At 43.5% G+C, this 19,206-nt stretch overlaps 1 protein-coding gene across 5 annotated transcripts in view; it reads right to left on the bottom strand.

Annotated features, from left to right (window-relative positions):
• Positions 1–12,981, bottom strand: part of AMPH (amphiphysin) — a 145,414-nt gene extending 132,433 nt beyond the window's left edge. Inside the window, exon 1 of one of the 5 annotated variants that reach the window (XM_065052015.1) lies at positions 12,707–12,981. In XM_065052015.1, the coding sequence (XP_064908087.1) occupies positions 12,707–12,775 (69 nt within the window). In that variant the 5' untranslated portion in view covers positions 12,776–12,981. Of the gene's footprint in view, positions 1–12,296; positions 12,316–12,706 lie in introns of those variants that run through there. The other 4 variants (XM_065052018.1, XM_065052016.1, XM_065052019.1 and 1 more) reach the window with 4 other exon arrangements.
• Between the last annotated feature and the right edge of the window lie 6,225 nt (positions 12,982–19,206).

The following is a 19,206-nucleotide window of genomic DNA, read 5'->3' as shown; positions in this document are numbered from 1 at the left end:
GAATGTGCTGGCCTTTGTTAACCATTTTGCCACTTTAGTCTTATATTGGCACTATCTTGTGGGTATCAGACCCAGCTTCTTCATTGTTCGCTAAATTCAATGCTTTAAATCCAAGTTCTTTAATTGTCACAGCATCTTCCATTATATGAAGGTTATCCAGCCATCTGTTTGAGTCCAATTTATAAACAGACATGAGCGTGATTGCTGTCCATACTGACATAAAGTTACGGCAAAATACTCTTAAGACGGCAAATGTGAAAGCCAATTTTTTAATCTTAGTTCATAATTAATACAGAAAAAGACATTGTAGAGAAGGTACAATCTCCTCCTAAAACTTCAGGTATGGGTTGCATTTTGTCGTGGAACAAGATCTACAGAGCTAAATCTGTTTACCGCATTCAGGACAGACAGACCCTCACAGCAGATGTGGTAAAGCAGGGGCACTTAGTTAGCGACTTTTCATCCGGACCAAACACTGGTTGTGTACCAGCTTCCCATTGCAACAAGCATCCCAGGCCCGTGTCCAGTTGCGTTTCCCAATGATTACTGTCATCCATTCCAATGGATGCCTAGTCTGGCCACATATCAGTGTCCAGTGTATGACTTCTACATGTCTCTGTTTCACAACTGTTCAGTAACTTTGTAGTTGTGCATCAAAGTAGCCTGGACCGAAAGTTTTCTCTCTTTGTGCACAAAAGCATTAGGTCAGGGATAAGAAAGTGATGTGCTCTCACAGCTTACTTTGCTAATACTGTAAGGACCAGGCTAACTGTGTTTAGGATGCAGACCCAGTTTTTTCCTGGGTGAACATGAATGCAACTTTTCTCTCCAGCATTGTACCCCCCTACCCAGGCAAGGGAATTTACACCCTTCAGGTGAGACCCTGCCTCATGGCACATCTCATTTTGCTAGGGGAGACATTGCCTAGAGATGTGGATGCAGACAATGCACCATGTTTCCACAGAGCAACCTAAAACTGTATTCTCTATCTCCCAGAGTCACCATTTCTGGAAGGCTGAGGGATGCAAGGTGGAAACCCTCCCTGCCACACTGAAGCAGGCACTAGCAGCACAGAAAGGCATGTTCAGGAAGAAGGAACTGAGTTATCAACAACCCTAAATTAAATTAGGAAAGTCTGTATGAACTAAGCTCTTTCAAAAGTCCCAGAATTAAAAACTTCAGACAAAATACACTATCTTTTTCCGACTTCTCAGTACTATAGCAGGCAATTTCGTCCTGATAGGAAACTACATGCTCAGTAGCCAGTTTAGATGTAGACATAAACTGTTGGTTTACATACCTCACAAGTAGAAATGAATTTGTGAACTCCTTTCAGAAAGTCTTGTCCCACCTTCTGCTATTTCCACTTTTTTTTTTTTTTTTTAATAAGAGTTAATAAAAGAGACAGAAATCCATCACAATCCACTGGAGGTGATTTTTTTGTCAACACTTAATGATAATATCTTCCCTGAAACAACTGAAAATGCCCTGAGCTTCAGAGAGAGAAGAGGAATAACAAGTGCTTTGCATTTCAGACTGAATTTTCACTGTCCTTTCTTTTTTTCAGATCCATTAAATGTGCAAATATTCTATGATGCATTAATGTGTAAAAAAAATTTGCTTTCATGCAAATAAGGAATCTTTCTGTATAATGGGGTGTAAGAAATATCCTTCTTTGAACAAGAGGACAGAAAAGTCTGGGACACATTTATATTGCTACTTCAATCTCACAAAAACTTCTGGAAACAGATACTACTGAGTAATCCAACACCACTATTAAACAGCGTATTTTGTGGTAAGCTTTTGGTAGGATGGGCTACTGATGGACATTAGCAAACACACTTTGGCATAAATGCTTTAAGTCAAACTGGGAATTAGATATTAGATGGTAAAACAAAAATTACTTATTGCTCACAAAAACAGATCCTTCAGAAAAGCGACTTAGCAACCTTGCTACTGCACAGTCCTTCCTTTAAAATATTTTTTTAATATTGCCCAGTTTTTAAAATTTGTTTTCAGATAAACACTGCTTATAGAAAACAGCCCTCAATTGCAAACACATTCTTGATCCAAAATAGTTGTCAGTCCATATTTGAACCATATTTGCATGAGGTTGCTCCTCCTGTCTTGACATGATGCTATGTCACAACTCTTGGAGATGTGACTCTTTAAGGAGTTAAGATGCCATTCAGCTGGCACATGTTTATTAGCTAATGGTTGCCTAAATTCCCTCCTGGTTTCCTTCTCAGCTTGGCAGCAAAATGAACCTAGATTCTAAGCAAGCTTCTGAATTAACATGTATTTTTACACTAATATGAAACTTTGCACAAAAGATGCTGGCACTTGCAACAGATGTGCTTGCAACAGATGTGCTCTTGCATTGGTGCTACAGGAAAACAATGTGGTGGTGTTAAGAACAAACCCTCTTCAGCTCTGCAGAACACCAGTGAGGTTTGCCTTCTCTGGAACATGCTTTTCAGACCCTGGAAGTATGGATTTCATAAGCAGGTTTTTTTTTAGTACAAGAACAGAGGGCAGAAGTAAGTTCAAAAACCCTGGGGTATGCATAGCACCTTGACTTCACTGAATCTGGAGTGACAGCACTGCTGGGCTAAACCCCAAGGCAACTATTTGGGTGAAGTTCCTGCAAGCTCAGCTGGAGCTCCAGATAAAAAACAAGCTTATGAATGAAGCCCACTGTGGATTCCTTCAGCTTGCACTTCATGCACTACTGTCTTAATTAGTAGGCAATTTTGCTCACCGTGGCACCTTCCCTGTCTTTCAGTGTTTCCCCAAGTACTCAGCACTGCCTATGTGAGGTACCATGACTTTATACTCAGCTTCCCACCACAACAGGGAGGACCTTGGTCAGCTCTACAGACCCTGAGGAAATAGCCCAGTTCCAGCAGTAGCATCCGTTCCTCTTCTCACACACAACAGGAGGCAAATAAAACTAACATTCAGTGCTCTTTGAAAGCCTGCAATGTTCAAAAGCTCGGTACTGATTTTTAAACGCACAATCATCTCTGAAGTGTACAGCTGTGCTCACCTACCACGTTACCTGATGGCACAACAGAAGTCAAATCATTTACTAAATGGCTCTGGTGGTTAAGTCTGCAACAACTTGTTCAGTTAGACGAAGAAAGAAAGGGAATAAGAAAGCAGGAAGGAAAGGATGATGTGAGAGGGACAAAGAAGGAAAAAGGGAGATGAAAAAATATGAAGGAAGGTGCAACCATGCTCATCTTAACTCTACTGACACGCATTTGCTGAGAATTAAGTAGGACTGTGTTTAGAGATATGCTGTCAAGAAAGTTACATTTTGACAGTTTGCAAGACTATCATATTATGAGGAATATGTTAGTTTCTTTACTAATTCATCCAGAAACTATTTGAGAATATAGTGGGAAGGCTGTACTACTTTAAAAAAAAAAAAAAAAAACCCTGCACTGTTATACTTCCACATTTTTTGAAATCCAAATTTTGTATTTCAAATTCATACCTCATCCCCAAATGTCTGCTTGTTTTTGGACCTTAGACAGCCATCTTCTCACCTAGACATTAACCTCATTCTGTTGTGGTTGTTTTCTACTTGCTGCTCCACATATAACGAATCAGCTCTTTCACCGCTTCCTGAATGTGGTCCTGCAGTGACTGGGCTGTGGTTGCAGCTGCTGTCAAGGCAAGTTTGGGAAGCTATGGTCCTCTTCATGTGAGCAGCTGTAAAAATGAAAGTATTAAAAGGCACCTTTTACCCTTATCTCACCTCTCCAAATTGGAGAAATATGGATTTGATGGGTGGACTGTTCAGTGGATGAGGAACACCCACCCACCCATCCCTCCATCCCCTGGCTGGGGTCCCTTTGGTTACTACCATGCACTTTTCTCCCTACATGTTTCTTCCTTGAGCAAGGTCAGCCATGGGGATGCCTGCCCTAAGTCGACACCAGACCAAGCTGCCTCTGGGCTGAGCTGTGAACTCCTGCCTCTCTTCAGCTCAGAATGCACCCTTAAATTTTTGTTTTTCTTTGTTCTGCCTTTGATCTCGGCACTTCTGTTTCCCCTGTGATAAGAGTGTGGTTAGTACAGATCTGAAAAACATAAGGCAATTAATTAAATTCTTTCCTCTCTGATTAGCCTCATTAGTGATTCCTTATGATTTTTACAGGACTAAAAATTTGTCCTCTACTTAAAATTACTGACAATTTTATTTTGAAAAAATGATTTTGTGCTCACAGCAGATTCATTTCGCCAGTGTGCCTTATATATTTAAAAATTTAATCCAAACTGCATAGAGTGGCTACAACAATGTGAAATGATAACACCCACATAAACCAACAGGGGTTTAGGTGATAATGGAAAGCTGAACAACTGGAAGCCTAGTTTAAATATAAGCAACAGCGTCCACACAGAGACCTGTACATGTTTAATAACCGTATCACATTTTTTTATTCCTTTAGATGCTCTGCATGCAAATAAGTCTTTAAACAACTTCCTGAATCTAAACCTAATATATGCATTCTATGTGGAAAAAAAAAATCAATGTCATTTATCAGATTTCTAAGATTGATTATTCTCCACAGAAAATGGATCACCTTTATCCAATCAAACTTCTTCTCTGTATGGAGTGCTTTATCTGCTTCTGTTTTGTGCTTAATGTGTATTAACCCTCGTGCATGTGGGTCACTTAACTGGGCTTTGCTGAGACAAAGCGTAAATCATCAGTAGAAATAACTGCGTTGCTGTGGCACTGCAGACCATGACCCACCTCAGCTACATACCACCAATCCCTTATAATTCTGTAAAGACACAGGCAAATGCTTACCGATGATCACAGCTGATAAAGGAAATTCAGAGTCTGTGTTCTTTACACAATTTTTATTTTCTCAAAACTCCTGTTTTGTTAAAAATAAAATATTAGTCTATTCTTATAGTGCTTTTCAGATTGAAACCTGCAAAAAGTAGGATTGACAATTTCTGGCAGGCATGTACAGAGATGTGCATGCTATAATGGCATTTTGTGAAATGTTTCTGGAAAAAATAATAGGGGTTTCTTTGCTAATCTAGACTAGAAATTGTTTTTTAAATGGCTTGTTTTAGTGACAGCCCAAGACTTGGCAGGCCCTCTTCTCCTCTTTTGTATCATAGATAAAGAGAATTGATTGCAGTTCACAGACTGTAGCACTGGGCTCTGTATCACTACAAAGCCCAGATTTAACAGTCATGTGGGTACAAAAAAGTGGGGCGAAAGTGACTCCAAGCTGAGACTTCAAGGGAACACCAAAGGAATTAGACACAGAGAGAACAAGCAGAAGATCTTATCTGGGAGGGTGCAGGGGGGGGTTGTCAGAAAAGAGGTGGTAAGAATAACAACAGGAACAACTGAGAAGTAGTAGCAGGGCACTGGGAGTCAGAGACCAGAGATTTGAAGTGTGGTCCAGCCCCTGACTTCTCTGTGCCACCACCCAAAGGAAGGTCATTGAACCCTCCCATTACCCCATCAACCTTCTTACTTGGTAAAATTCTGTTTAGGTATTTTCTAAGTCCTTTGTCCACACCAGTCCTCAATTCTGCAGTGTCTCATGGGTGCTCCTGTCCTACAGATAATGAAGAATAATTACTGAGAAAACAAAAAGAAAGGTAGAGCAGCCAGGAAGAGGAAAAACAGGCTATTTCCTGCATTAACTTCATCATACCACAAACAGACACTTCAGGAATGTCATACGTGTCTTTACCATAGGCCTATGTTTTAACTTATGCTCTTAAACAGATAAATAAACTCCAGTTAGCACAGACTCAACATGACAAAACAAACTGCTTTTCCAGGTTGGTCATTGGTTTATGATTCCACCAAGTATTGACTAAGTAGCTACTCATTCGGTCAGAAACAAATTATCTTGTACTCAAGAACTGCAAAGGCTTAGTGATGCACAGCACCGATGCTGCAGAACATTTAGGGAAGAGCAACCCAGCACTCAAAACACTTCAGATTGGAGGCTCCAAACAGCTGAGTTTGCAGCATAGCCCAATGAACCAAACCAAACAATACTTCCCTAGGGAAAATACTGTCCTTGTTGAAGCACTAGAGCCATCTGCTACCCTTTCTCCCCTGACTCCACAGTCTACAAGGTGAGCAGGACTGGCATAGCAAGCAGTGACTGCTGCCTAAGCAGAGGCTTTGGCAGGCATGAATCCCACTCTGCATATTTTTGGCAGGTGAAAAAAAGCCCCCTGCCATCTCCAGGCAAGTTTGGGAAGCTATGGTCCTCTTCATGTGAGCAACTGTAAAAATGAAAGTATTAAAAGGCACCTTTTACCCTTATCTCACCTCTCCAAATTGGAGAAATATGGATTTGATGGGTGGACTGTTCAGTGGATGAGGAACTGGCTGAATGGTTGCATCCAGAGGGTAGCAGTCAATAGGCCAATGTCTGGATAGACACCAGTGACAAGTCATGTCCCTCAGGGGTTCATACTGGGACCAGTACAGTTTAATATCTTCATCAGTGACATAGACAGTGGGATCAAGTACACCCTCAGCAAGTTTGCTGATGACACCAAGCTGAGTGGACCAGCTGACACACCTGAGGGACAGGACACCACCCAGAGGGACCTGGACAAGGTGGAGTAGTGAGGTTCAACAAGGCCAAGTGCAAGGTCCTGCACCTTGATCAGGGCGACACCCAGTATCAATACAGGCTGGAGGATGCAGGGATGGAGAGCAGCCCTGCAGAAAAGGACTTGGGGGTCCTGGTGAATGAAAGATTGGACATGAGCCAGCAATGTGCACTTGCAGCCCAGAAGACAAATCGTACCCTGGGCTGCATCGAAAGGAGCGTGGCCAGCATGTTGAGGGAGGTGATTCTGCCCCTATTCTCTGCTCTGGTGAGACCCCACCTGGAGTCCTGTGTCCAGTTCTGGAGCCCTCAGCACAGGAAAGACATGGACCTGTTGGAGAGGGGCCAGAGGAGGCCACAAAACTGATCAGAGGGCTGGAACAGCTCTGCTGTGAGGACAGGCTGGGAGAGTTGGGCTTGCTCAGCCTGGAGAACAGAAGGCTCTGGGGAGACCTTATTGCAGCCTTTCAGTACTTAGAAGGGACCTATGGGGACAAACTTTTTAGCAGAGCCTGTTGTGACAGGACAAGGTGTGATGGTTTTAAACTAAAGGAGGGAAGATTCAGGCTAGATAGGAGGAAGAAATTTTTTACAATGAGGATGGTGAAACACTGGCACAGGTTGCCCAGAGAGGTGGTAGATGCCCCATCCTTGGAGACATCCCAGGCCAGGCTGGACAGGGCTCTGAGCAACCTGATCTGGTCAAAGATGTCCCTGGTCATTGCAGGGGGAGTGGACTAGATAAGCTTGGAAGGTCCCTTCCAACCCAAACTATTCTGTGATGCAACAGCACTTTCTTGACTCAATGGAAGTGACCATGAGGAAGAGTGTGTTACACAGTAACTCACAAGATCATTGTTAACATTGCATAAGGGGAGAAAACTGGAAGAGGAGAAATGGGTCATCTTCCCTCAAGTAGCAACGAAAACATCACATGAGAACCTAACAGAAAGGCGCCCTGGGGGTTTTCTCTCCACTTTCTCCCACACTTGGAACCTAGACAAACAGAATTTACCTCTACCTTTTAACTGATGCACTAGAAACTAGAACAATTGAAAGCAACCAGTACTTTAGTAACAGCTCTATTTGGTTTGGTTGGGAGAGTCATATGATAACTCCAGCTAGATCACAGGGAATGCTGACAAGCAAAGAAAACCATTTGTAAATTTTGAGGCAAGAAGAAAGAACACACTCCTCTATATATAGGAAAGCTAAAACAGGGAACAAAGGGTTTGAACTGGAAAAAAGAAAAAAAAAAAAGACATTATTTGAGAAGAGAACTTTCTGACTGGAGGTGCTTAAGAAATGACATAGATAATTCCAGGGAAGTGGCAAAATCTTCACCATTACATATGTTAAAAAGCTGGCAATAAAATCACTACTAAGGAATAATTTTAAATACAGTTGATTCTGCTTTTGTTTAGAAGAATGGGCCAGATGACCACTTCCACTCCCTTTTTTTCTACAGTTTCTATGGAAAAAAAATTAAAAAGGGAAATTCAAGTTTTTATTACACTGGAACCTAAAGCTAGAAGAATCTGCGCTGTGTAGTTTAGACCATGCCATTCACATGATACATTATTGACTTCTAATTGGTTTTGTTTAAAAACCTCAGAGATTAACGATTAGCTCTTCAGAGATGACATTGTCTCTTCATTGCATGTGAGTGTGCCAGCACAGCCCTAAATGCTGAGGTCTGTCACAATATTGTACTGACTTCTAGACTGTACTGACTGTACTAGATTTTATAATATCTGTGGGGCAAATGTTTTAAGTAATTTGATGGTAATTTACTTTTATCAACCTGAGGTTGCTAGAACCAAATCATCATATTGCAGGCAGGTTGGCAAAAGTAAATATATGTAGCTTGATTTCACGAATATATGCTTGCATACAGATACCCACCTGCTGCCTCAGAGCTCATGTCATCAGTTACAGAACACACAATACGTACAGATTTGTCAAATTCCATCCTAGGGGTTGAGGGGTGTGTTATACTTTTACTTTATGGAATAGCCTCCTTTACAACACGAGTTACACGTCCAAAGTTCTCAAACTGGAATATTTGCTGTTTTGACTGTTGGCTGAAACCAAATATATTACTGACTAGAAGCTCAAAGTGAAAAAACACAGTAGATGGATTTTTCAAGAGCTACTCAAGAAACACCCAGAAACAAGTCTTACTTGAACCTGAGTTTCAGTAGCAGTGTAAAAGCACCAACTGTGTTTATTATGCAAGGGTGGTGAAACCCTGGAAGAGTCTTCCTGGAGAGGTGGTCAATGCTCCACGCCTGCTAGTATGGAAGAGGCATTTGGACAACGTCCTTCATACCAGGCTTTAACTTTTGGTCAACCCAGAAATGATGAGGCCATTAGACTAGATGTCATTGCAGGTCCCTTGCAACTGAACTATCCTGTTCTACTCACTTAGAGGTGCTGGGTTACAAAAGAGAGGACAAGGAGATCACTAGTGTTACAATTTGGGTTAGCAGCTTGAATTCAAACTTCCGGAGGAACCCAGGGACACAAACTCAGCCTTTTCATTCAAGTAATCTTGTCCTCAGAAATTACTCAGCCAGCCTCAGTTACCAATACATCTGTTAAGGTTTCCGTATAAACAAACATTTAAATGCATCAGTGTTTCATTTACTTTTCTGACTGGGATGTGAGCTCCTAAATTGCTCTGATGTTTTTAAAATTTTAATCCAGATTCTCCAGATCCCTGTTGGAAGCTTCCAGCAGATGCTGCAAGCTCAGCACATTCACGTTTCTTGAATTTTGGGGAAAAAAAAGTCATTGAAGAAACATAGCAAAGAGCAGTGCAATTTAGTGGGACACTCATTGATTGAAAATCAAGGTGCCATGGCACATGTGCTACCACCAAAAGTACCATCTTCTGGATGATGGGAAAAACTGAGTGACCAATTATTATTTCTAGTTGTTTAAAATTGGGTTTCATTTGAGTACTAGACTGGTCCAGACCATTTTAGACAATTGCCTTCTTCCCCTCATTAGCATTTCACAGTCAAATGTGTAATTTATTTTTTTTTTTTTAGCCCTACACTATTTTTTAATGTCATTTGCCATAGCAAGCCATCAACACATTTACCACACATATTTCCATAATGTAGCATAATCTAAATATTTCTGTCATCTTAATATTTTTTTCTTATATCAAGTCTGCTTTATCAAAGATTGATGATTACTTTTGTTTAAACGAAGAAAACAGCAAAAGGATGATCCATGCAATGCTTAGATTTAACACTTCCAATGCAAAACAGATTTGCCCAATGTGAGATGTTTCCATGTCAGTTATTTCACTTTTGTCATATGAATATGACTAGACACTAGACACACATGGATATGGGCACGTGCACTACCTACACCGTACAACTAAAATTTGTCGTAGACTGCGAGGAATTGTAGATAATGATAGCATCATTAGAAAAATAGTTTCCATAGATGAAGGTTTAGGTTTTACAGTCACTCCATGTTTTTCATACATATGTCACATGAATAACAAATAATAGAAAGCTATGTATACATGTTTTATAAACACAATTGACTGTAGGGACCCATTAAGTAAACTGAAGGTGTCCAAATACAATCTAAGCAACAAGATAAAACAATTCAGAATGTATTTAAAATCTCTTTAAGCCAGTGTGATATTACATACCTGTCACAAAGCCATCCTATTCACACCATTAGAAATCAGATAAGTTATAGACTTTTAACTACTAGATACAATTCAATTGTCATCAAGTACCCAAAGCAGACAAACAAAAATATCATTCTGTATCATCTCCATTTGGGGGCTTTATTTTTTTTTTCTCCAAGGTAAAGTTTTAACAAAAATAATGAAGGATTTTATGTTGCATAACCATAAAGAAACTCAAAGCTAGCCAGAAGCATAGGCATGAGAGAACAGATACGCACAGTGCATGCAATAAATACACACGTATGACATGAAGAGGGAAGCAGGGATACACAGTACTGTGACCTACTCTGTGTCAGGCCACCAACAGCTTTCATTCCCTGTAAACAAGCAATGTTTAGACCCATTGACAGAAGAAACAACCACCATAGATGCCATCATGATGCCAAAATTGCCAGATACCCAGTTGCAATACATGAAGATCAAATCAGACCATTTTTCCCTGTGTTAGCATGGCTGATCACTGAAGCAGAGGCAGAGCAGCCCAGCCCTCAGAGCCCACCAGCATCCCCAGTTTACACCCAAGGCACCTGCCAGGCTCCAGGCAGGAGCCTGGGATTGATGCATGAGCCCTTGGGATTGATGCATGAGCAGCCTTTGCCAGGACACCAGGACCTCGGGCACTCAGATTAAGGGGTGCTCTCTGCTATGCACACACGTTTCTGTAAACAAAACCTCCCATGTTTGAATAGACACACCTGGAAGCGGTACATGTGGTTTTTAAGACTTACACCAATGCTTTTAGCAGTTAATTGTAACAACACTGACAAAAACACAAGGAAATTAACAGTATTTTTAGGCTTCTACTCCAACTACCAAACCAGCTCAACTCACAGCATAAAATCATCAGATCACTCCAAACTATTGAAGAGTATATTATGTGTTTTACTCAAAAAGAGTTGCAGTCCAAACCTGCAAGAGTGGAAATGCATCACGACTTTGGTATTGAAAAGGCTAGTCCTTTATGACCTTGTAAGCTAGACAGGAGTATTTGAAAGGCAAACTCCTTCACTTGCCTGTGACAGCCTCAACTATTAGATTCTTAAATAATGACGTGATTACATATGAGACTTTTCTACAAATTAATTGTTGCAATTTTTACTCCCTTGGAGCTCCACAGAGTTCAATGTGTGGCAAAAAAAAGGATTTATAGGCAGTGAAGTATGAGAAATAGCGGTCATAAAATAATCTCCTTTGATTCTCCAGAGCCCTATTGCATAGTGCATGTAACAACATAGGACATGTGCTAGAGGGGAATAAAGGTTTTATTTGCCCTCACAAGAGATGACTTGCAACGCTTGCTGACAACTGTGCCTCCCAAATTCATGCTGAGAACAGCTTTATAACAAACCATACTAATAGCTGATAGAGATGCTAAATATAGTCATACACAAATGCTCTTCTGCTTGGTTTAATGTCTCTATCTGTGGTCCTCTTCTGAGACACCCAACAGCTAAACAGAAGTTACTTGTGTGGAACATTTATACCTATCAGCTTTTATTAGTGAAGATGAACAAAATAAACAACAGCCAACAAGGGCCTTATTTTTGATCAGAAACTCCTGCAATTTTCCCTCGACTTTGCCGCTTGTGCATTTCCAGTATACAGTAACACAAGAATCGGCACCGACTTTTCCCGAGAAATAAAACCACCATCAGCCGCACAGCACTTCGACCGGCCTCATGACATCCTGAGAAGCTCCCCAAAACCGAAGCGCCAGCACCCCCGGCTCCGGCCCCCCGCGGGTTTCTGTCACACCGCAGCAGCCGGCGGGCTCAGTCCGCCGGGTGAGCGCAGCACGCAGGATCCCGTCAGCCGGGGATGAGCCGGAGCGGGTATTAAAGGAAAGGCAATCCTCTTAGGAGGGCTGGCGGCGGGCGGTGAGGCGAGGCAAACCCTTATTTCCCCACCGGGGCGACAGCCCGGCCGCCCCGCCACGGTGCGCAGCCACCCGGCCTACCTACCCCCGCGGGGAGCCCTGCTCCGCCTGAAGGGCGAGGAAGCGGCGACTCGCCCGGGCCTGCGGCAGGTGGACACCGGCACCGCCCGCACCGCCACCCCCCCGCAAAGGGGAGCGACCCGCCGGCGGGTGGCGGGGGGCAGCGGTAGGGCCGGGCGGGGGGCGGCTGCCCCGATTAAATGGGTCAGTTACATAATAACGGGTGTCGTGTGTCCCCCCGCCCCCTCCCTCCAAACTCCCCCCGGCGGCAGCTCCGCGCCCCCGCGGGCAGGGAGAGGAGAAGCCGCAGCGGCGGGCGAGCGGGGCCGCCTCCCGTCGCGGACCCCGGGCAGCGCCGCCACCGTCGCCTTCCTCCTGCTGCCCCCCCGGGGCAAGGCCGCCCCTCCCTACCCACCCCCCCGTCCCGCAGCGCACCTTCTCCTGGGCGCGGTTGAGGCGCTTCTGGACGTTTTTGGCGAAGATGCCGGTCTTCATGTCGGCCATGGCTGGCGGCGGGGATGGGGAGGGTGGGGGGGGAAAGGCGGGCGAGGCAGAGCCCGGCGGCGGCGAGCGGCAGCGGCGAGGCAGGGATGGAGGGATGGATGGAGGGAGAGCGAAGAGGAGGAGGGTGAGGAGGAGGAGCAGGGCCTTAAAGACACAGCGGGGAGAGGCGGGGCCGCCGCGGCCTCAGGTGAGCCACGGGCCCCCCCGCCGCGGCCCGCCCCCGGACCCCGGGGAGGTGGCTGCTGGGCCCCCGCAAGGCGGGCACGTTGTGTCCGGGCCGTGAGGCGATTCCTATAGGTCATAAAAAACATCAAGAGAGAGAATGGGTGAAGATTTCCAGAAGCCACCAGCTGTGTGCTGACCGATGGCCACATCCACTACCAGCACAAGCCCTGCTGGTACAGCTGGAAAGCACAATGCACCTGCGGATTTCCCTAGACATTTCCACAGAATCACAGAATGTTAGGGATTGGAAGGGACCTCGAAAGATCATCCAGTCCAATCCCCCTGCCAGAGCAGGAACACCTAGATGAGGTTACACAGGAAGGCGTCCAGGCGGGTTTTGAATGTCTCCAGAGAAGAAGACTCCACAACCTCCCTGGGCAGCCTGTTCCAGGCTCTGGCACCCTCACTGAGAAGAAGTTTCTTCTCATATTTAAGTGGAACTTCCTGTGTTCCAGTTTGTACCCGCTGCCCCTTGTCCTATCATTGGTTGTCACCAAGAAGAGCCTGGCTCCATCCTTGTGACACTCACCCTTTATATATTTATAAACATTAATAAGGTCACCCCTCAGTCTCCTCCAAACTGAAGAGACCCAGCTCCCTCAGCCTTTCTTCATAAGGGAGATGCTCCACTCCCTTTATCATCATTGTTGCCCTATGCTGGACTCTCTCCAGCAGTTCCCTGTCCTTCTTGAACTGAGGGGCCCAGAACTGGACACAATATTCCAGATGTGGTCTCACCAGGGCAGAGTAGAGGGGAAGGAGAACCTCTCTCGACCTACTAACCATTCCCCTTCTAATACACCCCAGGATGCCATTGGCCTTTTTGGCCACAAGGGCACAGTGCTGGCTCATGGTCATCCTGCTGTCCACCAGGACCCCCAGGTCCCTTTCCTCTACACTGCTCTCTCATAGGTTGTTCCAAATTTACACTGGAACCTGGGGTTGTTCCTGCCCAGATGCCAGACTCTACACCTGCCCTTGTTATATTTCATTAATTTTTTTCCCGCCCAACTCTCCAGCCTGTCAAGGTCTCACTGGATGGCAGCACAGCCTTCTGGAGTGTCCACCAGTTCAGAGCCGCTCCCAGTTTCCAAGTTCAATTTTGGGGGTGCACGATGATACACCCCCAGCACAGTACTGGGAGCTGCAGTTCAGAGTGCTGCACCCCTTGCTGGGCCCAAGCAGTGTTTCGTAGAATCACAAAATGTCCTGAGTTGGAAGGGACTCACAAGAATCATCGAGTCCAACTCCTGTCCCTGCATATGACAACCCCGCAGTTCACAGCATGTGTCTGAGGGTGCTGTCCAGTCTCTTCTTGAATACCGTTTGCTGGTGCAGCCCGCAGCCGCGTGGGGCTTGTGGTGCCCACACTGCTGACCGCAAGTGATGCATGCTGGCTCGCCATTACACTGCTCTCAGCATCCTCCTCCCATCCAGCACTCGCTCCTATCTCAGTCTATCAGCCCACAGCAATAAACAGGCCCTAGGCTGTTTTCAGGTTGTTGATCTCATTCCTGAAATTACAACTTATGGTCAAAAGTAGAGTACGGTCACAATAAAACTTGCCATCCTCCCTTGACACTCAAGCACCCCAAAATCTTTCAAATACAGAACCGCTCAGCACGCATCACTCAAGGTTAGCAAAGTCGGCCTTCCTAGATACCATGGCCCACATTTCACTTCTGGCATTTATTTCTGCCGTTCGACCAAGCATGGAGTTCCCTGATCTGGAGAGTAGAAACCCAGTAGCAAATGCAGCAAAACAAAACACTGAAGCTCCAGGCTCTGAGCTTGCACCTATTTTCTTCTACAGACAGCTGTTCTATGTTTCTAATACGTTTCATTGACTTTTTGGTTTGGTACAAAACACAAGCCAGAAGGCCTTGTACCTGCCAAAAGAAAATGTTTAGTACGCCTTGTAAGTCCAGCTGTGTTTCGTGAGACCTTGTATTTCTGACATCTGCCCATTCCCAGACCTGCATGATGCTTTTTCCTGTAGTGTGAAATGAACAAACAAAAACCACACACACACACAGAGAAAACAAAAAGGCAAAAAACCAAAACGCATCATAGCAACCAAGGAAACTATTTTGTCTGAAAGATTGCAGGCAGTCTCTTATAATGCTGTTAGGCTGGTGAAAGATCAAAACAAAATCCCACTATGCAGAGGGCTCCTGAATTCTCTGAAGCAATTTTTCATTTCTTCTTCAGAGTTTCTCTTTCTGGCCAGCTTGGCAGCTGATTCTGAAAGGACCACAACACTTTAATAATAAAAAAATAATGAAAAGAGGTGGTCTTAACTTTGATTACTTGTGCATTTTCTTCACCAAAGGATGGCCAAGGTAGCATGTATCACCAGCTCAGAGCGTATTTGTTTTCCTTTGGGCTGTTATGGGGAGGGAGGACACTCTCCCACGCCTTTTTGTGTTCAGTTGTCTGATATAACAACAGCAGCTCCCCCACTGTCAAGCCCTGAAATGCTTTTTCATGCTGGTGGATGAGGAGCATGAAGATGTGTGGGCCGTACCCAGTCATACAGCCGCTCTCTTCCTCCTCAGCCAGTTGACCTGTTGCCCCATTTAATGGCCTTGGACAACAGCCAGAAGTGGCTTTTTCACTGTCCAGTTTATCAACGCACGTACTGCTCTCCATCAGCTAGATTTTCAGAAGTCATTATCAACAGGCTCATCTCCCTATACTCCCTGTCTGTCACATATAACCTATTGTTAATCTCTCTTAAGAGCAATCTTCCCCTTTCTTGCTCTGTGTTGCTGATACCTCGGTCTGAAATAGATGATGTTTAAAAATGAAGAGTCATTTTCTACAACTTAACCTGCTTTTTTTTCTCCCTATATTTGGTGTTTATTTGGTGCTATTTTAAAATGAGATTTCACTTCAGTTTCACTCTTGTATAGCAGGGATGATCAGTCATTCATAGAAAAATGCTCCTAATGGAGCGGTGATTTTTGAACATAAAACGTCTAAGGGGAAGAGAGAAGATATTACCACTACTGCTGCATCGTCACTTTCACCAGGTGACAACCCCTGTTCACCAAAAACGTTAGTCAGAAAAAGAAGAAACCTGCATCTCTCTTCTGACTCATCAACAGCATGGTTTCTCATCACATATCTCTCCTTCTCTGAGCACTCTTCATTTGTGTAAATTAGAAGACACTGGTCCACAGGAGTCAATTTTACAATTTCCATAAGAGGGAAAAAAAATGGCAGGTGTCTTGCAGCCATCTCCATTGCAATGATAATTCCAGTATAGACATCAACTGCCTTGGAGTAACGCACTGACTTTCGCCTCACAGAGCTGTGCAAACAGCAGCGTATGGAGACTCACAACTCACACCCCAGACATGGCAGATAAAAGATCCCCATCATACGCACACCGCTTTAATAGTCACTGCAGTGGCAAATTGAAGTGGGAAATGAAGAATATTCAAATAAAGCTGCAGGACAGCCCAGGAGTTGAAACTGTGCTGTAACTGAGGATTTTGGGAGGCAGAATGTATGGACCCAAATTCGGTGCCAGCTGAGACAAACAGATTAGCAGTCACGGGAAAGTAACATCAGAAGTTAAATTATTTCAGGTTTACAGGACCTGAATTTTAAATCTCCTTTTACAAATGACAGCTTACTACTATAGTTACAGTGTAGGTCGGCATATAATGGGCAGTAAAAGACCGGCTAAATTATCAGGGCAGTTTCTGTAGGTCTTGCTGCTCTCTGGATGTGGGTCACAGAGAGGACAGCTGACTGTCAGAATCACAAGACAAGGAAAGTAAGGGACACAGTGGAAAATACACATCAAAAGAAAAAATGGTTTTCATAAGATAAATATGGTGCCAAATCCTGTAAAAATCTAGTCTGGAGGAAATTTTTAATAAACATCTAAAACTGAAAAACATACATGTTATATATTTAAAGACTTAGGTGTTTGTAATTAAAGTTATTAAAGCCAAATAGAGACTGTTTTGGGGTGGTGTGGGGTTTTTTTTGTTGTTTGTTTGTTTGTTTGTTTGCATTTTCCTGCACTGCCATAACTTCAGATTAACACCTCTCAGTCACTAACACACTAACATATGTTGAACCTGCACTTACATTCTGGCACAGAACACCAGTTCCATCACTGGGAAGCATTTCATCCGAAAGGTGCCCTTTGGGTTCGGCTTCATTATTTGAACCTGTCTGGCTTCACACAGCTACATACAGGTACACACTGGCCTCAGTTTGTTCCCCTGAAGGCCTGTCCTGCCACTGACTTAAATCAGTGCCCAGCTGGGTTGACTTCCCAAGCTCTGAACCCCCCCAAAATGAGCCTTTTGGGGGGAAAGCAGCACTAAGAGGGGGCTTGCAGAGCTTGCTCACAGAATGAGCACCAGTGATGCTCCTGTATGAAATCTGGTAGTGGGCAGTACCCGTGGGACACACATGTCTGTGCTGGACTTCTCCAGGCAGCGGAGGAGGAGCTGTGTCCTTTCCTTCTTCCAATTCCTTTTCCCTGAAAATGAGGGAATTAGAGAAATGACCTTCAAATAGAGAAAAAGAAATATGCTAGAAGCAAAATATCTGGAAATACTGCTGCCTTTGAGTGAATCTTTATGGGTTGGAGGTTGCGCAAGTTGATAAGAAGACAGGACAAGAGATCCAACATCCTTTGGGGTTAGCACAAATAAATTGGCTTTAAGTTGTATCATTTAGATGTCATCAGTATTTTCATGGGCCGTGTACACAGTACCGATTCCAGTGTTAGGAATGAATACCGAATAAGATACTCATGCTCTGGGTGGCCTCATCCTGATATGTCAGGTTTTAAATTAAAAATGTAAGGAATGGTAAAGAAGATGAATTTGGGAGAATCATGCTGACAACATACGGACTTTTCTACCATTTGAGCTTTCCCACCGAAGTAGCAAAAGCTCCTATAACACAATAATAAAATAAATATTTTTTCTAAAAAATACTCCAAATCTAAGAGACTTTAGAAGAATGTATTTTTTCTGAAAAGTACCAACCACTCTTAGGTGAAATCTTAGTCCATCTGAGGTCAGCATTCAGAGGTCATTGAAATGGCTTTTGAAAAATCTGGACATAGATGTTCTTGACACATTTCATCTTCCCAGTCAGAAGGTCACAGGCCAGAACCAGAAATATCTACCTTTTTAACTGGCAGTTAAAAAGGACAGAAAGGCTTTCTATAGGACACCCTTTGGATCTCTCCTGAAAGAAAAGCCAACCTCTTTGCTTCTGAAGTGTGTTCCTCCACACACTATCTTCCGTACCCATCTTCTTTTGTTTCCCATGAAATTTATTTACAATGCTCCTAGTATTTACAGTAAGAATCTAGAAAATCACACCTTTTGTTTGCATAACAATAAAAATGAATATTGTGACACTTGATCTCTCTTTTTTAAAAATAAAAAAAAAAAACACAAACACATTCCAGCACAATCTTGCCTTATTTTGGAAATGCCTCTCCAGTGCTCAGTTCCTTTCACAAGTTAGGCACATGTAAAGGGAACAGCTGCATGGCATCAGTTAGATTCCATAAATTACTCTTTGCACATTAATTGGCTGATAATGGCATTCTGAGCACATTATAGCATCATCTAGCCTCTCCATTTTTACTCCTAATGCTCAAGCACATTTACACAGTGTTGTCGCTTCCACTGTTCATGTGAGCTAGGAGGAAAGGTGTAGTCAAAGATGTGCAATCCTAATCCTGAAATGTTTAAAATTTGGAGAAAGATGACTAGCCACAGCTATTGTGATAGTGTGTGCCTGTAATTTAGATACATGGAAAAGAATAAATACATTTATTTTATTATGAGGGTCATAAGATTTGTTTGTCTTCAAGAAGACATGTATGTAAACCATTGCAGACTAATCGTGCTGGCTTAATGTCTGACACAGCATTTCCTAAGTATCAATAGATTTTTCCTCCTGGTCACCTGGAGCTGGGTTATGGAGGTTGGAAGCCTCTTTTTCTGCAGCACATCTTGTCTTGTTACTCACTGATTTCAAGGAAGCAAATAACTATTTAGAGCAACCAGGAATCTGCTTCCAGGAGTACAGAATATTTCTGTTGTTGCTGCTAGCCTTAAACCCACCAGGCATGTCCTAAAAAGCCAGAGTCTGCAGGGAATGCTGTGACCTCTGGCTGCAGGAGAGGCACTTTTATAATGAAAAACACAGATAAC

The sequence above is a fragment of the Columba livia genome, chromosome 2 (assembly GCF_036013475.1).
Source record: "Columba livia isolate bColLiv1 breed racing homer chromosome 2, bColLiv1.pat.W.v2, whole genome shotgun sequence".
NCBI lineage: Eukaryota > Metazoa > Chordata > Aves > Columbiformes > Columbidae > Columba > Columba livia.
This window is presented reverse-complemented; position numbering and strand designations above follow the sequence as displayed.